Below are 25,230 nucleotides of genomic sequence, written 5' to 3'. Positions count from 1 at the left end.
ACCACCTCACCCAATGTCTTTCTTTCTTTATTTGGTGTTTAACGTCGTTTTCAACCGTTCAAGGTTATATCGCGACGGGGAAAGGGGGGGGGGGGGGGGGGGGGGGGGGGGGGGGGGGGTGGACCTCACCCAATGTGAATTGTCAACATAAACAACAATTACAACAACAAACACACAAAAGTTCCCTTAAAGTTTTATAGCTTTCCGCTTTTCGACAATGGTTGAATGAGACACTCAGATTACCAATCTTCATACAGCCTGAGCTGTCAAAAACTCTAGCCTAGTATGCAGTCATCATTGTGTCAGATGTTTTAGAAAAGTTTAACCCAGACACCATGTCAAAACACACTTGCCATGCTTTTATCTCCCCTCCCATCCCCCGAAAGTTTTAGTTTCCCTTTTTTTTCTTTTTAATTTACATGAAACATATCATGAATCAAAAACACACTATCTGCTCTAACAGGCACATGCACCAAAAACCCCGACAACAACCCATTATACTAAAGTTTCAAAAATGTTCTGTTATTCTACATGAACTCCACCTCTAAATTTGACAAGTGAAGGTTTAACTATGTGTGGCTACAGACATGGTCTTGTTTTGGGCGCTGGGTTTAGGAGCAGAACCAGACAAGCCTGTAGACCCACCTTGTGAAAGTGCGCCACAGGTATGAGGAGCTCATCCTCGGCCATCGTCACCTCGTCGCCGGGGATCTCCTCCACACGGAAGGTGCGCGTGCCCCCCACCGACAGCTGCTCCAGGGGAATGTCCTCACGCTGCACCGACAGGATCTTGTAGCTGATGATCTCCAACAACCTGCACACATACACATTTCTTGCTCATATCTTTCCAAAACTGTCAAAAAGCAGCAATAAGGACAAAAAGGGTTTTATTTAAAAGCCACAGGCCACTTTGTAAATCAGTATTGCCTAACACAGAAGCCTAACTGTTCACCACACAAATTCATACTTTCATCACAGTAACTAGTGAAACTCCTCCATCAATGCAGTGTACAGCGTGGGGTTTGGAAAAAGAGTCTTGGAAACAAAAATTCACATGAAGGGGATTCCAAAAATCTGGTAAACTCCCTGTCTAAGAGAAACAGACCTCGCAACATAATCTCTGTTCTTTGTGTGAATCGACAACAGCAACAACAAACATCTTCACTAGAACAATGATGAGACACTCAGATCACCAATCTTCATACAGCCAGCAGCTGTCAAAAACTCTAGCCTAGTATACAGTCATCATTGTGTCCCGACAAAATATTTGAAACTGGTATAAAACTGGTATCACAAGTTTAGCTAAAGACGTGCACTGACCTGAGCTTGCATGATCCTTTGTCAGTCAGCTCCACCTGTTTGCGTGCTTCTTCCAGCAGGTCGCTGACACGCCCGTTCTTGTCAGGGTACAACACCAACTCCCGCTGTAAACATAAAAATGTAAATTCCACTGCTGACCGCCTGAGCACATACATGTACCCCCACATAATATTGTGACATGCTGAGCACTGTTTTCATTCACTCTTCAGCTGCTGAATCAGAATGGAGCATGCAGAGGATCAGTCTTAACACACAGAGCTTACTTCACTGTCACTCTCATGTCGGTATCTCAGAGGGCAAACAGATTGCACATTCCTTCACTTCTACAAGGTGGGTGTAGGGACACTAAAATCAGTCTAACATTTATCATCTCCATCAAATTTGTAGAAAACAACAAAAGAAAAGAGCTTACAAAAAACTGAAGGGTTTGCAATGAATAATGCTGATGTGGTGAACAATAATTATGACAAGAGGCTGAAGGAATACTGACCTCCTCTTTGAGCTTGCCGTTGACCCAGAAGCACTTGAACTGTCGCTTGTTCTCCAGGTCGCTGATCTTGATGTTCAGCTGCACAACACACAAACAGGCCCCTTTAACAACCCTGCCAAACACACCATTGCAATTTTATTTATTTATTTATTTATTTGGTGTTTAACGTCGTTTTCAACCGTTCAAGGTTATATCGCGACGGGGAGGGGGGGGAATAGAGCCACTTGTTAATTGTTTCTTGTTTACAAAAGCACTAATAAAACAAGAAGGGCAAAGCCCATACGACTCACATGCTTGACCTTTACATGACCTTGACCTTCAGGGTCAAGGTCAAATAACTAAACATCGCAATGACATCATACACTAAGAACTGCTTTACACATTTTTCCTACCAAAATACATGTGACCTTGACCCAAGATCAAGGTCATCCAAGGTCATGCAACACAAAGCTGTTAATTCAAGACATAGGAAGTACAATGGTGCTTATTGGCTCTTTCTACCATGAGATATGGTCACTTTTAGTGGTTCACTACCTTATTTTGGTCACATTTCATAAGGGTCAAAGTGACCTTGACCTTGATCATATGTGACCAAATGTGTCTCATGATGAAAGCATAACATGTGCCCCACATAATTTTTAAGTTTGAAACAGTTATCTTCCATAGTTCAGGGTCAAGGTCACTTCAAAATATGTATACAATCCAACTTTGAAGAGCTCCTGTGACCTTGACCTTGAAGCAAGGTAAACTAAACTGGTATCAAAAGATGGGGCTTACTTTGCCCTATATATCATATATAGGTGAGGTATTGAATCTCAAAAACTTCAGAGAAAATGGGAAAAATGTGAAAAATAGCTGTTTTTTAGACAACATTTATGGCCCCTGCGACCTTGACCTTGAAGCAAGGTCAAGATGCTATGTATGTTTTTTGGGGCCTTGTCATCATACACCATCTTGCCAAATTTGGTACTGATAGACTGAATAGTGTCCAAGAAATATCCAACGTTAAAGTTTTCCGGCCGGCCGGACGGACGGACGGACGACTCGGGTGAGTACATAGACTCACTTTTGCTTCGCATGTGAGTCAAAAATTGCTCCAGGGGCTTGCAACGTAGTACAATATATGACCTTACTGGGAGAATGCAAGTTTCCAGTACAAAGGACTTAACATTTCTTACATACTGCTTGACTAAAATCTTTACAAACATTGACTATATTCTATACAAGAAACACTTAACAAGGGTAAAAGGAGAAACAGAATCCGTTGTAAAGTGTTCCCTCTAGGAGCACTGTTAATGACCTCTGTTCTGTCCTGGTTCTGGCTGTAGCAATAAACAAAATTTAGTTCAAGCTCTTACTGTCCTTCTTCTGAGCTGGTAAGATTATAGCGTACATTTCCTTTTATTTTTCTAGTGAGAATGTGTGCGTGGGGGGGTGGGGGGGGGTGTATACTACAAAATGTTCTACCTAAACACTGCCACTTTTTTGTTACAATCCACACATACCAATGGCAGTAAACCTTTCCCACGACCTCAAGAGAAATGATGCGACAAATGGGCAATGTACCTGTTGGTAGTAGATCTTCTTTGGCTGCCTTGGCTTGGTATAGATGAGCAGGTCCTTCAAGTTGCCCTCAAAGGTGCACTTCACCGGGTTCCCTGGCCCATCCCTGTAACTGGTGATTCAAGACACAAAGTTAAACGGTGCATATTGCAGTACTGTATTACTAACCACTACAACTCACATGTATTCTGAAGTCACTGCTAACTTCTCACTAATATACCGGTGTCACTGGCAACTTCCAGCCATCTTATAATCAAGCATTACTGGAAACTTCCCACAAATCGACATACCCGTGTTACTGGCAACAAACTATTATGCGGATTCTACTGGTAATTTGTCACAATGTGTAAAGAAGACAGACACTCAGATCACAAATCTTCATACAGCAACAGGGCTGTCAAAAACTCTAGCCTAGTACAGAGTCATCACTGTGTCCAACTCAAAGCAGCCTTCACACCCTGTTTTATTCCTTCAAGCTTTCAACCCAAGGGGGCTACAAAGCCAACAGAACAGAGAACGTTCAAATGTACACAAGTCAAGTTAGCATGAATAACCAACACCAACAGTAAAATTGGAGCAATGAAAAAACAGCAGCATGCCACAGATTTAACAAGCCTCACCCTTGGCTCTTGAAGAACTGCAGGTGGTAGGGGTCGCAGCCGAGATGCTGTGCGACGGCGTGGGCCATCTGGTCGTAGTTCATGCGCAGGGACAGCTCCAGCGGGAAGCCCTGGTCGTTCACCACCTGCTTGTCACAGAACGTCACCTCTACTTGGTAGAAGAGATCCCTGCAAAGGACATGGAATAACAAGCTCAACATCAACTACCGTATTTGACGGACTACAAGACGCGACTTTTAAAAAAAAAAAAATCGCATTGCGGCTTATAAAAAGATGCGGCTAAAACGTTACCTAAACTTGAATAGCATTCACCTAATGGAAGTCGCCGTGGATTTTCATTTCACTCGATTAGCGATTACCGGTACTTTATTAGCTCTCTACTCAAGACTCGGCGTTTTTCTCTTTTTTTCGCGAATCTTAATTTGTCAACAAGTCGTCGTGACAAGATAGCGTACAGAGAAACACCGGATGTATCAGGATCTCGCGCGCGCGAGATTTCGTTTTTTTTTTGTGTCTCGCGATAGTTGGAGGAGCGAGAGCCGCCATGTTGTGTTTTCGTCTGCTCGAAATGTGCGCAAAAGTCGTAAATCATCCCAAAAAAGCTTATTCCGGGCGGGACTACATGTGTGTGTTGGTTACAAATTGTGTGTGTGATATTTTTCTTCAAACCTTTTCACTTTTCTTCTTTGTTTCACTTGTTTATTCTCGGAGCCGATTTCGCCAAATACCGTACTTTCGTTTGCCTGGTTGTTTTGATTGATTGACACGATCCGATCATATTTTTTTCGACGGCGGCTAATATAGTGACGGCGGCTATACGTGGCTCGTCCCAATTTTTTTGTTAAAAGTCGGGGGTGCGGCTTATAAAACTGTGCGTCTTGTAATCCGTCAAATACGGTAGTTCAAGTGTTGCATGTCTACTGCCTGATTTTGTTTTGTTTTCCTATTGCTGTATTTCTGTTTTTAGCTTTATCTAAAATTCTTCAGGGTTTATAAGTTATGGTACATGTGCTGAACAAGCAGATGAAAATGAGACACAGCACCATGCGCTTCATCTTTATTTGAACAACAATCAAACCCTCAGTAGTTACAACACCTGGAAAGACTTAAATTTTTAATCCTCCCCATGACTATTGCCTGGACTGTCAAACTTTGCATTTAGCAGTTTGAGAAATGATGACAGGTAACACAGATACACTGGGTAAAAAAGCAGCTGTGATAACATCCTAATCTAATACAACATCCCCAATCAGAGAATAGCACTGGACACTGACCTGAAGTAGTCCTTGGCAGTGGGGAACTCAAAGGTTGCATGACCATCGTCCTCGCGCTGAAAGACGATGATGTCTCCGTCCATCAGCTCGTCCAGGAGTTTCTCGATGGGCAGAGACAGGTCCTCCAGCCGCTCTATCAGGTTGGGCTTCACCTCCTGTACATCAACGCAAATCAATATCTCTCTATTTTGCCACAATGTTAATTTTATTTCCACGAAGAGTGAAAATGTATTGAACACTGATACCATAGGCAAATTACCACACCTTGAAATAACTAGTCTGCATTCCAACATTTACACTGATATTACAGGCATATTAATATTACCCCAGCTTGAAAGTATTAGTCTGCATTACAAATGTATATCTGTCACTTTATATCCAAAATCTTCAACAAGTCAGTAAGATTATACAAAATCTTGACAAAACCATCAAACGAATGCAATGAAAACTGTACATGTATACAATCAGTTTTACATAACCCAATGTGACAAGGAATGATGATTATATCCCTTGAACAACATTAATTTTGGTGGCATATCATGGCTGAGAGGAGGAATGTGAGGTGGCGTTTTACAGGCTCATAAGGTCTTGACACTCAGAGCACCAATCTTCATACAGCTGACAAGCTGTCAAAAACTCTAGCCTAGCAAGCAGTCATCACAGTGTCATATAATGCAGGACGTTTTAGAAAGTACGAGTCAGTTACGTGTTGCAAAATGCAATCCAAACAAAACATCATGGCAAAGTACTATAACCATGCTTTTCATTTCACCCCCCGAGGTTTCAGTTTCTTTTTGTTGTCCACACCTGTTCCACTGCTTGCACTTAGGCACTACCAAAAGCTTGCATGATATTGCAGAAGAACTCACCTCAAACAGCATGAGAGGTGTGTTGACAGGAAAGCCAGCTTTCCTGTTCAGCTCTGGAACCAGCTCAACTGAAATCACAACATACCATCAGAATGAAACATCACTCCAAATTCTGCATCAAAATCATGAGCCACCAATTGCAAAAACCCAACAGTAAATTTGCCTTGGCATTTCAGTAACAAGTGTCCTTATGATAGAAAAGTGTACTCTTTCATGCTCGGCAGAATTTGTGCCAGACTTGCTGGGGGAATTTAATATTGACTCAGCAGCAATCAATTCATAATGGAAAGATCACAAACAGTAAACTCTGATGACTTACTTGCTTTTGCCGAGATGGGGACGTAGAGATGCCCGCAGTATGAGACAGACTTCTGGCGGGGGTTGTACAGCTTCAAGAAGAGCAGCACATCACCTGAAACACATTGCCCAACATCTCTTGAGCAAACTCTTTTCACCACGCTGTCTAACAACTAAGCTTGCATCACGAGGAACTTTGATCATCTGGCCAAACACACACTTTTTGGCTACTTGTTCGCCACAGCGGTTACTCCATCTTAACATAATTATTTCATAATAAGGGTATCTATGTAGAGAGCAAATCCTAACATTGTTAACTTTCATTATAATTCAAGAATCCACTTGTCAATAATTTGCAAAATAATCCATTTTCTGACAAAAGAAGTAGAGACAGTTGCCAGGCTCCTCAAGGGTATGGCTGCCAAAATTGGGTAAACAACGGTCCTACGCGTGAAAATCCACTCGTGCAATTAACATGAACGCAGATGATGATGAGCTGCCATGCAAGAAACAGTACAAGATAATATGGGATGAGTAAGGTAAAAGAATCCAGACTTACTGTCTTTGTCAAAAGGTGAGAGATCCTTGAGACCGCTGTCAGGACTGAGCGTCTCCACGAACACTGTCCATGGGTTCTCCTGATCCGCCAGGTCTTGCACCTGCACACCACACCACACAATCCTTTCTTGTCACACATCACAACCAACAACAAAACCTAGCTTCATTTTAAAATGCACTTGAAATGTTCAAATTAGCTATAACTACCAGTCACATTCAACCCCTTGTGAACAAATAACATTTCTCAACATTCAAGAATTGTCAAATTTTTTCAACAATGGATCAAGAGTCTGGGAATTCAGGGGGATGTAATCTCCTAAAGTTTAATCATATCAGGCAGAGGTGGCCAAGCTGGCCCAGATACCTGCAGAGATGCCTATCTCCTTGGATAGCAAAGCTAAATTTGTGTGTGTACTCATTAAAAAAAACCTGAAAGGATAAATAGACTTTAAGCATGTGAGCTCTGCTGTCACGGTACACATCCAGCTAAACCCTTACCGTTTTGTTGGTGTCGGAGTCCAGGTCGATCATGGTGGGCCTGAAGGTGTGGTTCTGCCTACAGTGGAATGGCCACGGCCTCAGCTGTCGGACAGGGTACTTCTGCCCACACCAACACAAGGTAAATATACTCGTCATCTCACAGTTTGCAGCCAAAACAATTAAACCAAATGACGCCATTTTCTCTGTCACTGATGCAAAGTCTCCAAAAGCTGCAAGCTTATGACGTGAAACTGAAGAGAATAAAAGCAAAATTAGCCCAGTTCAAAACGCTGCTTGTCATCAAAGTGTTTGTAAAAAGTATTATGCATTATGTGAGTACATTAAAGCAAATTACAGGATAATTCCAAGTGTTTCCCTCACGCAGCAAGTTTACCTCAAATGCAGCTGCCTAATATGCATGAGTGAGACATGATACAGTACATGCAATTACAATTAAATCTGTGTAAACTGCCTCAAATCACACAAACCACAGCACAAGAGCAGGTAACAAAACAATGCAAGGAATCAATCAATAGCATACCAAGTTCTCTGACAAGGTCTCCATGAACTCCATCAGTGTTGACAACTTTTTCACCTTGAAGGTCCTGCAAATAAAGCAAAAACAAATAACATTCACAATGAAGGCTCTGCTCAGACAGTAAAAGAGGATCATTCTCACAGGGGTTCCTCTGTTATTGTTAGGCTCATCGGAAAAGTATTTCAGTGGTAAAATAACTCCCACAACAGAATGTTGCTAGGATTCATTTTTTTCAGCACATTTGCTACAACGGCATCGCTGCAGATTGATTGTTTTCACACCAAAGTGTCCACTGACAACCAATGATCTGTGTGTCTGAAACCATCTGCATGTTCTTAATAAAATGTCCCTGTTATCACACACTCAATGACAGACAAACAGACAGAGTGAAACCCATATACAACTCCCCTTTTAAAAGGGATGTAAAAAAAAAAGAAAGAAAAAGAATCTATGCTTTCACTTTCAGATAAACATAATGCAAAAGATTAGAAAACAAGAGGCGAAGCCATCAAGGCTCACGTAAGAAATCGACAAACAGTAACACACACACACACACACACACACAGAAAGAGCATAGGTGAAACTGTGCAAGAAAGCGAGACACTAGATCTAGATCTGTATGTAGCCTACTTACAGGGACACGACTGCCAACTAGTCTCGGCCCGCTCAAAATAATAATGACCGAGACTTTCAGTACTTCCTTCGCGTGACGTCTAACCCTCTTACGTCATAATGTGACGTCAATGTAATGTGACGTCTTCAAATGTTAGAGTTTCTACCACAGACATACACACGCACGCACGCACATACGCACGCACGCACGCACAGACAGACAAAGTTACGATCGCATAGGCTACACTTACGTGAGCCAAAAAGAAAAAAAAGAAAGGCAAGAGCCTACCTGACGTTGACCTTGTCCCCATCATAGAGGTCGTTGCCCTGGTGACCACAAAAGTCATCTTCTACCAAGACCTGAACACTCATGTACAGATGTGCCTCGTTCCGCTCCTTCCGTTTCTGTGTCTCCAACCGCCTGAACCAGAGAAATGATACAACACTTACTGAAATACTTGATGGTGTGTTGTGGAAAAAGTCAAGTCAAAATCAATACACTTGCACTGTCCCATAACCGTTGGGAAAGGATAACCATAAACATATACAACTTTTGTGTGTTATCAGTCCAGAGTGCAATCTGAAAATGGTTCTTAAATTTCCAACATGACTTCTGAGCAACATACAAGACCTGGTCAGGTGGACTACACAGTAAGTCTACATGACCTATAGGCATAAAACATTGCATTTTTACAATAACACCTGTGACCTAAAAGTCTGGCAAGCTCTTCATTGTATTCAAAACCCTAAAAACAACAAAAACAGCAGCTCTGCAGCAATGCTGCAAAGAGTAAGGATAAAGTCTCTGCTCTGGCCTGCTGGGTTTGACTAAAACTGACCTTTCTTCTGACAACCTGTTGACAAGGGTTTCTGGAATATCACATTCGTTCACAGGCTGTAGGACAGCACCTGCAACAAAAGCGTCACCAATCATTGAATCAGTTATCAACACACACGTCCCATTCAAAAGCAGAACCACAACAAGGAACCAGCTTTTGAAAAGCATTAATGATGAAAATAATGGTATTATAAAGAAGAAAAAAAGTTTCAAAAAGAGAAAATGAATCAGTTTATTTTCCTCCTTATTATGAAGCAAAATCAAACATGCAGAGATCTTTGATTTTGAATCACAGTGATTTCCTTAACTTGTGTTTTAACAGTTTCTGTTACAAAGATAAATGAAGTGTATTCCTTACTCAGCTCACTCTCTCGTATATACACCAACATGTAGGCGTTTGTACAGTGTTTGACGGTGAGATCATCATCATGACCCCCGTAGTTGTTGTCGATGGCTTCCTGCTTGGCACACCGGGACACCACGTCATCATCAAACTTGCACCACTGCAACATAACACACAAGTAAAATAGTATTAGCACTATAGACAGACCTGGGAACCCCTGTTTTGCACTTGGAGTAGTCTCAAGCAAACTTGGTGTATTTTCAGAAACATGAGCATTCTTCACAAAGCATTTGAACATCCATGATTCAAACATGTTTTACAAGCGTCTGTTGCACCACCGTTAATGAAAGTTTACCAATACGTTACAACAACTGCTGCTTTCAATGTTTACTGACAAAAACCTGTCATCATGCATCAAAATACTCGATCGGCTTCGGGATGCGCTTGTAAAGAAAAATAGTTTAGGAATTTTTCTCATCGCACTTTTTCCAATGACCGTACTGCTCGTATTCTAGACAATAATGCATACAAAATACGGCGAAATTGTATGGGTTCCCAGGTCTGCACTATAGACTACAGGTTTGTAGATTTGTATTGTTCAGTTTCGTTATCTCAAGAACTACTACTGTGTCTGCGGGTAAACACATGGTTTTCCTTCATGACACACAACTCTCTCAGAACTTGAAAACAGCCGTTTGCATTTGAAAATATGCGTTGAGAAGGAATGTTAATGATATAGCGATATAGCTGGATGTGAGGTCTTGCTGTTTGTGAGTAGTCATAATAGAGACCGAATTAGAAGACACGCCACTTACTACAACAAAAACAAAACAAAAACACATCAGCAATATCATAGTAGTCTGATTGCTGCTAAACATTTCTGAATGAAACACACAGCAACAAATGCAGAGTTTTTTAAAATAAAGGAGAACACTCAAGTTCTAGAGCGGTCCAAATGAGCTATACAATTATACAAATGAACTGGAATCAAAAGTCTGCCCCTTGAGGGAAATAAGTAACCAGCCACAAAAAGTAAAAAAACACCTCGCCCTAAGTCTTAAGCTTGTCCTTAACTGAGCCCGTAGTCGACTACACGAAGCTTCGCCAAGTCTTTATACACAAAACTCGCAGCTACGGCGAAGTACTACATCCACTACATGGCTTCGCAAGTTTTGACATGTGAAGCTTCGCCGTAGCTTGCAACGAAGTTGGGTTTTTTTGTAAGAAGAGTGCTTTTCGATTCAAGATGGACGACGAAATCAGACTCAATACAGTAGTGAAGAATGAATTTATCGACTTTGGTTGACCCGAAGTACAAGAACTAACCTCCTACCTGTATTATTTCATACTGCGATGCATTGACATGTTGAATGAAACTCGAAATCCCAGCGCTCACGCCGACTGGTCCCGGCCGTGCTCAGTAAACAAAATAGAACACATAACTATGTGTTACAATTAACTTACGTCGTCATCATCAAGTACGTAAAGTACAATTTGTGACGTAAAGTACTCAGAAAGAAGACACCACGCCGCTGGTCGAGACTACGCGCATGCGCTTTCTGGCTAATAAGATTTGAGACGCCAAGACATGAAAAGATAACTCTCTTCTCCGCCATGGTGCCTTCCCTTGGACTTGGTCAAAGCTTTGACGAAGTCTACTTCCGGTAGCTTGGCCAAGTGAGCTATGCGAAGTCGACTTGGTCCATTTAACCCAATGCCCCCTGACAACAAGAAGGGCAAAGCCCATACGACTCACATGCTTTACACATTTTTCCTACCAAAATACATGTGACCTTGACCCAAGGTCAAGGTCATCCAAGGTCATGCAACACAAAGCTGTTAATTCAAGACATAGGAAGTACAATGGTGCTTATTGGCTCTTTCTACCATGAGATATGGTCACTTTTAGTGGTTCACTACCTTATTTTGGTCACATTTCATAAGGGTCAAAGTGACCTTGACCTTGATCATATGTGACCAAATGTGTCTCATGATGAAAGCATAACATGTGCCCCACATAATTTTTAAGTTTGAAACAGTTATCTTCCATAGTTCAGGGTCAAGGTCACTTCAAAATATGTATACAATCCAACTTTGAAGAGCTCCTGTGACCTTGACCTTGAAGCAAGGTAAACCAAACTGGTATCAAAAGATGGGGCTTACTTTGCCCTATATATCATATATAGGTGAGGTATTGAATCTCAAAAACTTCAGAGAAAATGGGAAAAATGTGAAAAATAGCTGTTTTTTAGGCAACATTTATGGCCCCTGCGACCTTGACCTTGAAGCAAGGTTAAGATGCTATGTATGTTTTTTGGGGCCTTGTCATCATACACCATCTTGCCAAATTTGGTACTGATAGACTGAATAGTGTCCAAGAAATATCCAACGTTAAAGTTTTCCGGACGTCCGGACGGACGGACGACTCGGGTGAGTACATAGACTCACTTTTGCTTCGCATGTGAGTCAAAAAAATGGCAGGCAGCCTTCTTAATCCTGAGCAAAGGGAAACTACTCCACACAACATGCACACATACAAAACAAAACAATTCATGTAAAATCATAGAGTACTCACATTTATATAGAAGATGGCAGAATAACTCGAGAATAGACTATAGTTTCATATGCAAGTATGTTCTGTCCACTTCCGATGTAATAAATGTTGTTTAAAAAAACAATCCAGCAAGTGTTCTTCAAAATCGTCCAACGTGTCAGCCTTCAGTCCTCATTTACACCAATCTATGTTGAAACTCCCAGAAAAATCCTCCCGAAAGTCCTGTTGTCGAATAACAACACCCAGATCGATGTCAAGACTCGTCCCCTTTCACCTCTTCAAGTAGAAAACCTTCGAAAGGCGTGTTCGAATCGTCATCTGAGTTCCCCATGATCGAACACCATACTTCCAAACCTTCGTTCAACGCCATTATGTCAGCCAAAAAAATCTCAAACTTTGAAAATTCACGGCTAACACACTATCGCATCGATTCAAACTTTGTTAACGCTAGAATGAAGCAGCCGGAAGGAAGTGCATTAATCACATCCGAAAGCGAAAGTGAAAGTAGGTGACCTAGTGTTTAGCGGGCCATGCCGGGCGTTTCAGGGATTTCATAGGGCACTTCCAGCGGGCCATGCCGGGCGGTTCAGGGGGCATTGGGTTAAGGACAGGCTTTATGGACACCGGCACACACACAAAAATGTAGGTGAAACTTTTCTGCTTTATTTTTAAGTTTTGAGTTCTTTTAATTTTGTTCAGTTCATATCAGAGAAACACAGGTTGATATTGATTTGTATTTGTTATCATATCGTACTGTGAGGTTACCCTAATGGAAATTTTGGCAACAATAACAACAACACCAACAGATAAAAAAATTCAACAATTAGAAAATAAAGAAAACCACACCCAGTAGCAAGGTAACAAAAGTGGTAAGAACAAGGGGAACAACTGCGACTCATTTTTCCAATGGCCACTGCAAGGGAGGCAACTACGTAACAATTTGTCTAAATTCTAAAACAAAATCGCTAAAGGCGTACGTGCAACTTTTCATGCGAGAACATTGTTGAATTGCATTCCCACAGTGCTTACGTACAGTCATCTGCAAAGATCACATTGGAGGGTTCTTGAGAAAGCAACTTATTTTCTAAGCTTCCTACGAGGCAAGACCTTGTAAGTTGACTACTGTTTGCATGCATTTTCTGCGTATCAGTCTTGATTAACTATGAATGGGAACGACACTCAGATTTTACTCAAGTTCATAACTGCCATTCATTGTTTCAAAACAAATGTCATACTTGTCCAACTTGACTCCACGCATTCCTGTACCAAGTGCCATTTGCAGTTCTGAGGCATAAAACTACGACTATACAATTACTATAAAGGCAGGACTTACTATGAAGGCAGGACTTATAAATTCATCATTTCCACTTTAGTTCACACATGATTTTTCTATCCGTGCCCCCAGCAACATTACACACATTTTTTTGTTTGGAAGGCTACACGCACACACACACAAATTCACTCAATTTACAGCCAACCCCTTTGTTAGTTGCTTTTTGTGTGTACCTTGCCATCCCCCTTGGGGTTGATGTAGACGACATAATGCCCCCCGTGGTTGTCTCCGCTGTGCACCAGGACTGCGTGCAGGATGTAGTTTGCTTGCGTCTTCTCCTTCTTCTGCAGGAACTCGTCCAGGTTCAACCGCTCTGGGAACTCAAACCTGCAAGTACACAGCAATGGCATTTTTTCCTGTTTCAAACAACTTCCTTACATCAGAAAGGTCTAAACAGCCGAAGTCTAAGAACAGTTTTACTGCACTCATATGTAGCTGACAAACTGCAATTCACCTGTCTTCATTTGATTGTGTGTATGCAATTTCCAAGCATCATTGTTATTGTCAATGCAATAGAAGGAGAATGAAAACTGACGGCTTTTTGAACAAACAAATCTTTCTGCATGGCAGAAGACTCACCTGTCGTTGATCTTGATGTTTGTGTCTGTGGCAGGGTCATACATGAACCTCATCAGATGGAGATGTAGAACTGGAGGGAATTTCACAAATATCACACCTTTCTCGGAGTCCTGCCAAAAATCAAACAAGAAAATGTGGATAATTCACTGGGAAAATAAAAGGGAGCACTGCAAAATTTAAAACCCGCAATCTTCTGACAGAACATTGCCTCCACAGAGAAATGTATCGAGTGCACTAGAAAATATAATATATCCAAAGTTTTTGTACTAAATGAATTTTTAATGCCATGAATGCAAACAAAGGATGCTGAATAACATGCAGAAAAGAGATGCATTCCATATTTCGATAAAAATGCAAAAATGAGATTCATTCCATATTACTCAAGAGATTTCAAGCTTCTGAATGGACAGGGGCTGAGGACGCAAGTATTGGTGATTTTAGTCAGAAGGTACAGGATTTACAGCTACTCTGCAATGGGACACAGAGTTATAAGCTAAATGACCTGTTCAGCTTTTATAATTTGCAAAACCATTTGGTATGTGGCCCAATTTGTACATGTAGAGCTCAAAATGTGAAAATTAGCCAATTTTCTCCTGTCGATAGTTTTTAACCCAAAGACGTTTCTGAACTCCAACTCACCTGCAGGCCAAACTCTCCTGCATCGTATTTGTTGTCACCATCCAGCGTTTCCACTGTGATGTACTCTTTGAAGGAATCGTTCACTGTACAAGAACCATCTGCAAATTTACGTTATTAAGGTTATATTCCTTCTAATCAATTGCTGATGGAAATCTGGGTGGACACACACATGCACACAAACTTGACTCTGGACATTGGAAAGTTAGCATTCAACCTGTTGTTAAAATCTTTTTGTACACTGAATGGCTGCCCAAACAATCAGAAAAAACCCACACAAGGAAGATTAATTAACTGAAACAAGGTATTGCAATGCTTGGCTTACAGTCTCTTTACATGCATGGTCTTGTAAGAAAAATGCTTCAAACAATAATTCAGCTTGGACCAAAATTTCACAAATAACGCATGTTCAACTGGTTCTGAACACACATTTTCTTTTAGACCCGTAACACTAACTTTTTCTCAGGACCCCCACCCTATACCCCCAAAACAAACACGTGATATTCACCATTTTTCTTGCCCTTGATATTCAACTGAATATCGAAAAATGTTTCCTCTCGCTGAGACCCGTAGTCGACATTCTTGCACTTGATGTAGGACTGAAACACACCAAAACGAAAATAAGTCCATCACGAAACAATTCTAGTTGCCACGGCACTTTCTACAGGCTTCCTATTCCATTCATCTAGATTAAAGGCACAGTAAGCCTCCCGTAAACCATCACAGAGCTCCCCGAGCGTCTACACAGACCTGTTTACCCCCATAAGTGTTTTGGAGTAATGCTCAGCCCCAAAAATAGTAATCCTGGCACAAAAATAGTAATCATCCAGCATTCGTCGCCAATTACAACGCATATGACAACTGTGTCTGCGAAACGCAATCATGCACATATATCCATCATTCACAAACAAAACATCAGTTTTTGTAGTCATCATAATTTCAAAGAAGATCACATCAAAAGCACATGCATCACTGATTCTTTTTCTTTTGCTCGTAGTAGGCCTTTTTCAGTGTGTCAAGCGCTTCTCTACTGTACTTGCGCTTGCTGAATGAGTGAGGACGAGACTTCACCACTAGAATAAGGCTCTCCAGGGTTTCATCAGACAGACATGATCTCTGATCAGTCCTGTGCTTTTTCACCCCATTTTGCCATTGAAAATAAACCAATGCCAAACATGTGAATTGATAAAAAAAAATAAAATAAAAAAAAATTATTTTTATTTTTTTATTTTTAACATTTTTGTTATTTATGAAAATCGTAGTCTTGACACGGATAGCGGAATGGCGTATTTTTTGCAGAAAATCGTAATAAATTACGCCAAAATCGTAAGGGTAAACAGGTCTGGACTCTACATATAGTACAAGCATACAGCAGTCCCTCTCATGAACGGACACCATTGGGTCCTAGCAAAACTGTCCGTACATTGCAGGTGTCCGGTCACGGGAGGGGTGACCACACCACCCCCTCCCCCGGGCCATACACTCGACTCGCACAGAGACACACAAACAACAGGATTGAGTCTATGCTAATCACTTCTTGTGGCTACTAAACAATAACAATAAACTCCTAATAGTTCTTTAAACGTTTTGTAAAAAGGATTTGTTTGAAAAGTGTTGAAAAGAAGAGATAAAATAAATCCTCAAGGCAGTGAACACACTCATCATGCGCTGACATACGAAAGCAGCCACACAAACACAGCACAGAGGAGCGTGTGCAGATGCTTTGCAAGAATAAGCTTGAATAAGCTTGAAAACCAGTTTGAATAAATAGCACCAGATAGAGCTGCATGTCAACTCAACTCAACTCAAATTTTAGTGGCTTCAATTTTCATAGAAGAATTTGTCTTGCGCTTGGGAGAAAGTAAGAGTATAACATATAAAAACAGCATTCATATCACATTTCATGTATCACACACAGTAATCACTAGTATAAGCCTACAATTATCACATTTGTACCTGTATCATACATGCAAATAAATAGTATCAGATTTCCACGTATCACACGTCATAATCAATACCAATGAATATTACAAGCTATAGTTCAGGATAGTCCAGAATAACCATGAAGAGCTCATACTTAAAAAGACTAGAATTGTTTTAAAACAAGAAGTCATGTATAGCAGCACATATTGAGGATAACATTCAAGGCATCTCACCAGCATTTTCCCCTCAAAGAGTTGTGGGATGGTTCCTTCCACGCATGTGCCTTTCATCTTGTTCTCCATGTTGTCCAACAACTGCAAATATTGTATACTGAACAATCATTTCAATTCATACGCCAGAGTCAATTAAACAACTGGAGACACTGTACTATCATCTCAATTTGTATGTGTGAGCTAATTATACGTTATGAACGTTAAAGCAACAAAGTTTCAGTTATTACCAAAGAAGAAAGTGCCACTGACAACACATATCTTCTTGCCATCTGGAATGCTTTTCAATTTTGGAAGAAAATAATAAATGTACAAAATAGACAAACAAGCACACAGATACACACATATTTGGATTACCAAGTTATGTTCAATGGAACAAGAAGAGCAAACGCTCGATCGAGTCACTTTCGCAGTTCTGAATATTATATGAGGCATCAGATGGACAGGAAGAAATTGCTATTCACAACACAATGAGTCACGTTCACATAAAATTTGAGCCCGGTCACTTTTATAGTTTCCGAGAAAAGCCCAACGTTAAGTTGTGTGTTGCCGAACAGAAAAGGCTAGTTATCTCCCTTGTTTTTCTGATAACGTTCGTAAAAGGCTACAGATGTAAATACTTTGATGTAAAGAATAATCCTACAAAGTTTCAATCACATCCGATGAACTTTGTCAAAGATATAAAATGTCTAATTTTTCCTTTGACGCTGACCTGTGACCTTGAAAAAGGTCAAAGGTCAACGAAACCATCGTTAAAGTGTAGAGGTCATTGGAGGTCACGACTAAACAAAATATGAGCCCGATCGCTTTGATAGTTTCCGAGAAAAGTCCAACGTTAAGGTGGTGTCTACGGACGGCCGGCCGGACGGCCAGCCGGCCGGCCGGACAGACTAACCGATTACATAGAGTCACTTTTTCTCAAGTGACTCAATAAAACCTAATACTATACTCTTGTTTAAGAAGTACAAAAACAACGGAATCAAATCTGCATGTTTACCACTCGACACAACTCCTGTACATCATGTTGCATGAAGGAATCCAGTGTCTCCCACCTGCAAACACACACATAAACACCCTTTACTAATGTGCACTTTTTACAATCAACTGCGTCAGTAGCATTTACGGACAGGTTCAAATCTAGTTTAGATTGGAAATGGTGTGATCTGAAGCAAATCTGAAGCCTTTTGAGGTTTTTCATTTTGCACGGCAATCTGCAAATTCACAGAAAAGTGGAAGCCCTCATCAATTAAGGTCTTTTGAACAGACGAGTACTGCATGAAACTGAAGCGCGGAAGGGAAACAAGAAAGTTTCGGTTGCGATACACCCCAAATAGCACTTGGTGACAAATCTTCTTGCTAGGCTATGACAAATTGTCCAATACACATGATATGTAAGAAAAATGTGCTTACCCAAAGGAGCGTGTGAGTTTCTTGGTACCAACTGGCTTGTCGCTGAACTGCAGCTCATAGAAGACTCGCTGCAGAGCCAGCGGCACGCTCTTGGAGCCATCGTCTCCTTCTGTGGGCATCATGTACACTGCCTGAAATGTGAATTAAACAAGAGCTACAGCAAAGAATGGCTTGTTCCAGGTTAGTAGCTTTGATAAGTAGGTGATGATCATTTCATTATCATATTATGGTAAGCAAAAATCTGGTGGGTACAGAATAATTTTGATTACAAGTAGTGACTAAGACACTGTTAGTTTGAGTTTGGAGATACCCAGCCAGAGCTTATAACTTTTTGTTATAGCAAGCAAAAGTCAGAATGAAATGACCGATGGCTAAGAGGAACAAGAAGAGCAAACGCTCGATCGAGTCACTTTCGCAGTTCTGAATATTATATGAGGCATCAGATGGACAGGAAGAAATTGCTATTCACAACACAATGAGTCACGTTCACATAAAATTTGAGCCCGGTCACTTTTATAGTTTCCGAGAAAAGCCCAACGTTAAGTTGTGTGTTGCCGAACAGAAAAGGCTAGTTATCTCCCTTGTTTTTCTGATAACGTTCGTAAAAGGCTACAGATGTAAATACTTTGATGTAAAGAATAATCCTACAAAGTTTCAATCACATCCGATGAACTTTGTCAAAGATATAAAATGTCTAATTTTTCCTTTGACGCTGACCTGTGCCTTGAAAAAGGTCAAAGGTCAACGAAACCATCGTTAAAGTGTAGAGGTCATTGGAGGTCACGACTAAACAAAATATGAGCCCGATCGCTTTGATAGTTTCCGAGATACTTTGTCAAAGATATAAAATGTCTAATTTTTCCTTTGACGCTGACCTGTGACCTTGAAAAAGGTCAAAGGTCAACGAAACCATCGTTAAAGTGTAGAGGTCATTGGAGGTCACGACTAAACAAAATATGAGCCCGATCGCTTTGATAGTTTCCGAGAAAAGTCCAACGTTAAGGTGGTGTCTACGGACGGCCGGCCGGACAGACTAACACTGACCGATTACATAGTCACTTTTTCTCAAGTGACTCAAAAATCTGATCTTCAGGGTAAGTGCAATTAAACTACTGAAGATCTGCCCCAGAGAATTCCACTGTTCTAAAGTGTAATGCAACGCGCAATAAATAAACTAAGCACAGCTGAAAATGTGAGCTGATAGCTTCCCAACTGAAAACCTTCTGCCTGTAAGCTACACTTGTCTAAAGTTTTTCTTTTCCTTCGTAGTCTACCTAACGAAACAATCACAATATAAGCCAGAGAAAAGTAATACAAGAAACCATGAGTTCCCTGCCCCACATGAAACAACACTGACTGCGTATGTGATATATATACAAGCATCTTACCCTCCTGAGTTTGTTTGTGAAGAACAGAGTCTGTAGAAGAGAGTTCATGTAACAGGTGGCACCCTGATTCTTCAGGCCAACAAAACCAGTGTGTTTCTTGGAGTCCCAGCTGCACACAAGAGAAATACAGTTCCAATACACAAATCACAACACAAACCATGCCATACAACTGCAACAACCTCATTTTCACTTTGCCCTTTTCTTAAATTAAAAAAGCAATAGTTACAAACCAAAAAGACAATACATGTATTACCAAAAGTAAAACAAATTAACACCTTAAACGGCTTTCTTGTTCAATACCTGTACACCATGAAATGAAAATCGAAAGGTAACATGGTGTCATGGTTGGCATTTACCGATACATGTCACACAGGAATCTAGTGAAGATCTTCCTTTCCTAGATGTTTTGTTTTTCAAATAAGATTGTAGTCCTTTATTCATATTACTTATTATTTCTTGATGATAAATATTGTTTAACGTCCTCACGGTTAAACCATTAGGGGCATCGTCATTTCTTTTCAATGAACTTTCATTTATCTTCTAAGAAGAGAAGGTAAAGAAACTGACCAAACTCCATGAGGTGCGTCTGCAACCACGTGAACTTCCACAGTCACCTTGTCATCTTTCACGTAGCCCTTCTCTGGATCAAGCAACTCCTGTACAGTCAAAAGGCTCAGTTGTAAGCATACACTTTGCCAATAGACCCAGTAATGGTAAACTTGTAAAACAAAATCAGCCTCTTTCAATCTAAAATGCATGGACGGAAGGGTACAAAGTGTGTGAGTGTGGGAGAGAGAGAGAGAGTGAGAGTGAGAGTGAGAGAGAGAGAGAGTGTGAGTGTGAGTGTAAGTATATACAAGTGTGTGCATGAGAGTGCATGCACGCGTGAGGACTGCAGTTGACTTACATTCCATGACAGAAAGTGGCTAAACCCCCAGTCATTCTCCTTGCAGTAGAACAAGTGTTGTATCTCTGGAAGAAAAAGAACCGAAAACAATGTTAGCTGTATCGGTTGCAAAGTCATCAAATCTGCTGTCTCAAAACTGAACAGTCATGTCAGGACATGTTGGTACTTTCAAATCCATAAGCTGAGAAAAATGCTTGTCTTACAACTTAACTCAGGGATCACCCTACGTATAATGTGTCTGGAAACACCTCCGTGCGGAGGGGTTTTGCGGCCAGCCCAGCAAAGATAAAGAGAAAAAAATTTCTCGGCCCGCGCGGCAGCAAGCACTATGTCTCTAGACTGGGGACTGAATCATGTGATATTAATTAGCAAATTGAGGTGAAGGTTAGCAACACCCTAGACATCTATTTTCTTCATATAAACACTGTTGCTGGCTCAGGAAGCACAGAATCAACATTCAAATAATGTCAGAATCAACATCTAAATAATGTCAACTTCAAGCCAAGCAGGCATGAGGAAGTTTCAAAATTGACATGCAAACAAAACATCCCAGTCCCCGACACCATCAGGTTACCAAAGACCAAAATGAAGGCTTTTTCTTTGCTGTATGAACATTAAAAAAGTCTCTGAGTTTGACAAGCATAAAGGTTACCTTCTTTTTGATGTAAACCTTTTCACATGTATATATCACCGTAGATCTATTCAATAAGAGCACCTTCCAGTTGGACACATAGCAGCAATCTGCAGCTTTCTGTGCAGCATGGCATTTTTTTAGCGGCATATTTATAAATGACACCTATGCTATTCTGCAAAATGTATTCATCAGAAAATTCTCACTCTGCACCGACAGTGAAAGCAGCAGGACTGTAGATGTTTGCTTTGTCTCGAAGAAGAAGGATCGTCTTCTCCCATGTAAAACCCTGGTCATATCTATGGTGGTTAACATGATCATTTACTGGAGCATTTGCCCACAAAATAACTGCCCTAGCTAGCAAGTCAGTCAGCAGCATCTACACTTTCACCCCCCCCCCCCCCCCCACCCCAAAGCGCTTCAATTGAACTGCCATTTGCTCTTGAGAGTGCAAGGGTGACACTGGGTCAGCTGAAGGCAAAATCGTCGATCGCATTTTCAGTTTCTATTCGCCCATATATCAACAGGATGTATTTTGTGTCATCCCACTAAAAGTGTTTCAAATATTCGTCAGTCTCTATTTTCAGCTCTTAAAAGAAAAGGAAATAATACTTACTGCGACAGAATGGTTCAGTGTCTGGCCTTGCATTGAGGATTCGAAGCTCTGCATTGGCATGACATGACCAGGAACTATTGAAAGACATACACAGAAAATAAACATGAGACAAGAAACATATGGTCATCCACTGCTCCATTTCAACACAGTTCACTCATGATATTAACCCAGTTCCTTGTAAGAGAAAGAAGTTCTTAAACAATTTTTTTAATTTTTTTTTTTTTACTGTTTTACACACAAATTTAAGTAACAACTAACATACACTTTGTATCACTATCAGTGCAAAAAATTGGTTGTCTTACCATTGTCATGCAAACTTTTTAGTGTTAGAATGAAAAACTTACGCTGAATCTGAGTCTGCGTTACACTGCAAGAAGAATCCAAGGCTTTTTTGACGGTCAGTGTTTTGGCTGTTCCTTGGCATTGCCATGATTTTCCTGCAAAGGAATAATAGGGTTAACGTATGCTGCCAAGTTTCATCTAATATGATTTAGTAAATTCTGCACACAACCCTCACACAGACCTTTTCGATCACGAAGACGCAGCTTTTATGCTGAAATTTAATCAAGGCGAACCAAGCTTTCTTGACGGCGTAATTTCACCAATCTTCTATAGCAATAGCTGCCAAAATGACACAAAAACTTCTACATTCAGGGCAATCGGCCAGTCACAAATCAGTCAGTACAGACACTTGTTATTACTTGTAAAATGCAGATATAATTTCACTCACCATGGAAGATTTCTAACCATGCACGATTGACTCAAGGCAGTCTCCTTCAGTTTGCTGATGTTTTCCACAGTATACCGGAATGTGGCCTCTGCCCTGGAGTCATCTATGAAAGAAAATATTGTTTTGAGAGTTCAGTGCCATACTGAAAGAGTAATGCCCCTTTTCGTAGCTTCCAATAAGTAATATACGCACACAAAACAACAGCCACCATAACCAAGAGTTTCAGAGACATAATCTACCAAGACAGCACACTATAGGTGCCTGTGCAAAAATAGGAAGCACTTTTGCAACAGGAGAAAAGGAGGAAATATACGTCAAGGCACTAAATATTCATCAATAACATATTAACTCAATAACTGACACTGGCAAGCAAAATACAAGGCAAATGAGCCTTTCCATGAGAACAATCTCAGTTTGCGCCGAATCGTCAAGCACATCACTAAAGAGACAGACCATACATTTCTTAGTTAAAATCTAACATTTTCCACTCAAAGCCTAATAGTTTTAATAATAAAATTATAAAACATTCCTAACCACACCTACTGATAAGGCAAAAAAAAATAAAATAGGTGTGGTTACGGTAACCTGACCTACCCTATTTTTAGGGGCCGACCCTATAACTTTTTATTACATTTGTCCAAAAAAACACACAAAAAACAAGAAGAGCAAACGCTCGATCGAGTCACTTTCGCAGTTCTGAATATTATATGAGGCATCAGATGGACAGGAAGAAATTGCTATTCACAACACAATGAGTCACGTTCACATAAAATTTGAGCCCGGTCACTTTTATAGTTTTCGAGAAAAGCCCAACGTTAAGTTGTGTGTTGCCGAACAGAAAAGGCTAGTTATCTCCCTTGTTTTTCTGATAACGTTCGTAAAAGGCTACAGATGTAAATACTTTGATGTAAAGAATAATCCTACAAAGTTTCAATCACATCCGATGAACTTTGTCAAAGATATAAAATGTCTAATTTTTCCTTTGACGCTGACCTGTGACCTTGAAAAAGGTCAAAGGTCAACGAAACCATCGTTAAAGTGTAGAGGTCATTGGAGGTCACGACTAAACAAAATATGAGCCCGATCGCTTTGATAGTTTCCGAGAAAAGTCCAACGTTAAGGTGGTGTCTACGGACGGCCGGCCGGACAGACTAACACTGACCGATTACATAGAGTCACTTTTTCTCAAGTGACTCAAAAACGAGTGCAGAAAATGCAATGAAAGCGACAGCGCTCGAGTTGCACACTTATTTCCCTGTTAAGTAGGTTTAATTTGTACACATTAGAAAAAACAGTTAAAAAAAAAAAGTGATTGCCTACCTTTCTACCCTATTTTTGGCTATGTTACCTCAACCACACCTATTTTTTTTGGCCTATTAGGGTTTAACTAAATGCTAACAACTACCTTCTTCCATTTCCGTTTCAGCGATGTCAGCGCCCTCTTCTTTAACTTCTCCATTGACAGTCTCCCCTGGTGGATCGTCTCCGTGGTGATGATTGTTTCCTGAATATAGATATGGAAAAGTTGCAAAATACATGCAGCATACTTCACTATCAGTATCAAGGTGCATAATTCAAAATAGAAGCAGCTTAAGGGATGATGAAGAAACAGAGCCCAAATAGGGGATGCAAAAATTATCTTGCAAAGACTGACACTGTACAGAGACATAACCACAGAAATAATAGAAGACACACAAAAATGATGATTGATCAAATACATGTACTTGTGTGACACTGCTAGTGCTAGGGATCAGTGAGGTAAAAAAAAAAACCCAGCTTGTTCTAACATTCTAGAATACTATACTGTGAAACCTCCGAGGTGAGACCTTCAATGTGTCCAGAAAAATTGGTCTAAAAATGGAGGGGTCATTATTAGGAATCAACCCCCCACTCAACCTACAGGAATGACAGATCACTCTTGTTATTTTTAGTAGTTCTAAGTGTCTCTTGATAGTCATGTTTCTTGGGCTGCTTATAGTTATACACATGAGGTCAAAATATTACAAGGTAAGACTATGAGAGGGTTTCATCTTGTAGCCGACAAAGAACTATACAGTAAAACCTGAGTCTAGCGGACCCTTGTTGTGACGGCCACCTGCTACATACGGACAGTTTATCATGGAACGAACACGATTACAACAATAACAAACCTTTAACGGACGGACACCTGCCACTTACGGACGCGGACACGATTTTTCGGACCGTAGGAAGTGTAAACACTGTCACAAACGGACACTACGGGGGGGGGGGGGGGGGGGGATGTTGTTGTTGTTGTTGTTTGCTACTTTTTTCTCTTCTTTAGCTTTAAATTATACAGATATCTATGTATGAAGATTTGAATTTCATAATCTTTAATCATATCACGCCACAAAACGTTATGTAAAAGATTATGTGAGGATTCAATTTTAAGATGTACTTGTAAACACGATGGGCTTTGTTTATTGTGTTGCCATGTTGTCATATCGACATATGTGTGTGTCGATTAAACCAA

At 40.6% G+C, this 25,230-nt stretch overlaps 1 protein-coding gene across 4 annotated transcripts in view; it reads right to left on the bottom strand.

The window, feature by feature from the left end:
• LOC138958431 (ubiquitin carboxyl-terminal hydrolase 7-like) overlaps positions 1-25,230 on the bottom strand; it is a 33,193-nt gene that overhangs the window by 5,322 nt on the left and 2,641 nt on the right. For 2 of the 4 annotated variants that reach the window (XM_070329580.1, XM_070329577.1), the window contains exons 2-29: positions 24,145-24,243; positions 22,740-22,842; positions 22,354-22,446; positions 22,010-22,083; positions 20,763-20,827; positions 20,423-20,511; positions 19,856-19,964; positions 18,468-18,598; positions 18,055-18,109; positions 17,061-17,141; positions 15,413-15,503; positions 14,908-15,005; positions 14,269-14,378; positions 13,863-14,016; positions 9,818-9,962; positions 9,461-9,530; positions 8,911-9,042; positions 8,013-8,076; positions 7,490-7,591; positions 6,993-7,092; positions 6,456-6,548; positions 6,137-6,204; positions 5,268-5,422; positions 3,994-4,161; positions 3,377-3,485; positions 1,811-1,888; positions 1,321-1,424; positions 646-814 (exon numbers count right to left, since the gene is read on the bottom strand). In XM_070329580.1, coding sequence (XP_070185681.1) covers positions 646-814; positions 1,321-1,424; positions 1,811-1,888; positions 3,377-3,485; positions 3,994-4,161; positions 5,268-5,422; positions 6,137-6,204; positions 6,456-6,548; positions 6,993-7,092; positions 7,490-7,591; positions 8,013-8,076; positions 8,911-9,042; positions 9,461-9,530; positions 9,818-9,962; positions 13,863-14,016; positions 14,269-14,378; positions 14,908-15,005; positions 15,413-15,503; positions 17,061-17,141; positions 18,055-18,109; positions 18,468-18,598; positions 19,856-19,964; positions 20,423-20,511; positions 20,763-20,827; positions 22,010-22,083; positions 22,354-22,446; positions 22,740-22,842; positions 24,145-24,243 — 2,909 coding nt within the window. The remainder of the gene's footprint in view (positions 1-645; positions 815-1,320; positions 1,425-1,810; positions 1,889-3,376; positions 3,486-3,993; positions 4,162-5,267; positions 5,423-6,136; positions 6,205-6,455; positions 6,549-6,992; positions 7,093-7,489; positions 7,592-8,012; positions 8,077-8,910; positions 9,043-9,460; positions 9,531-9,817; positions 9,963-13,862; positions 14,017-14,268; positions 14,379-14,907; positions 15,006-15,412; positions 15,504-17,060; positions 17,142-18,054; positions 18,110-18,467; positions 18,599-19,855; positions 19,965-20,422; positions 20,512-20,762; positions 20,828-22,009; positions 22,084-22,353; positions 22,447-22,739; positions 22,843-24,144; positions 24,244-25,230) is intronic. The other 2 variants (XM_070329579.1, XM_070329578.1) reach the window with 2 other exon arrangements.

The sequence above is a fragment of the Littorina saxatilis genome, linkage group LG2 (assembly GCF_037325665.1).
Source record: "Littorina saxatilis isolate snail1 linkage group LG2, US_GU_Lsax_2.0, whole genome shotgun sequence".
NCBI lineage: Eukaryota > Metazoa > Mollusca > Gastropoda > Littorinimorpha > Littorinidae > Littorina > Littorina saxatilis.
The sequence above is the reverse complement of the archived record's forward strand: the minus strand, read 5'-3'. Positions and strand labels throughout refer to the sequence as shown.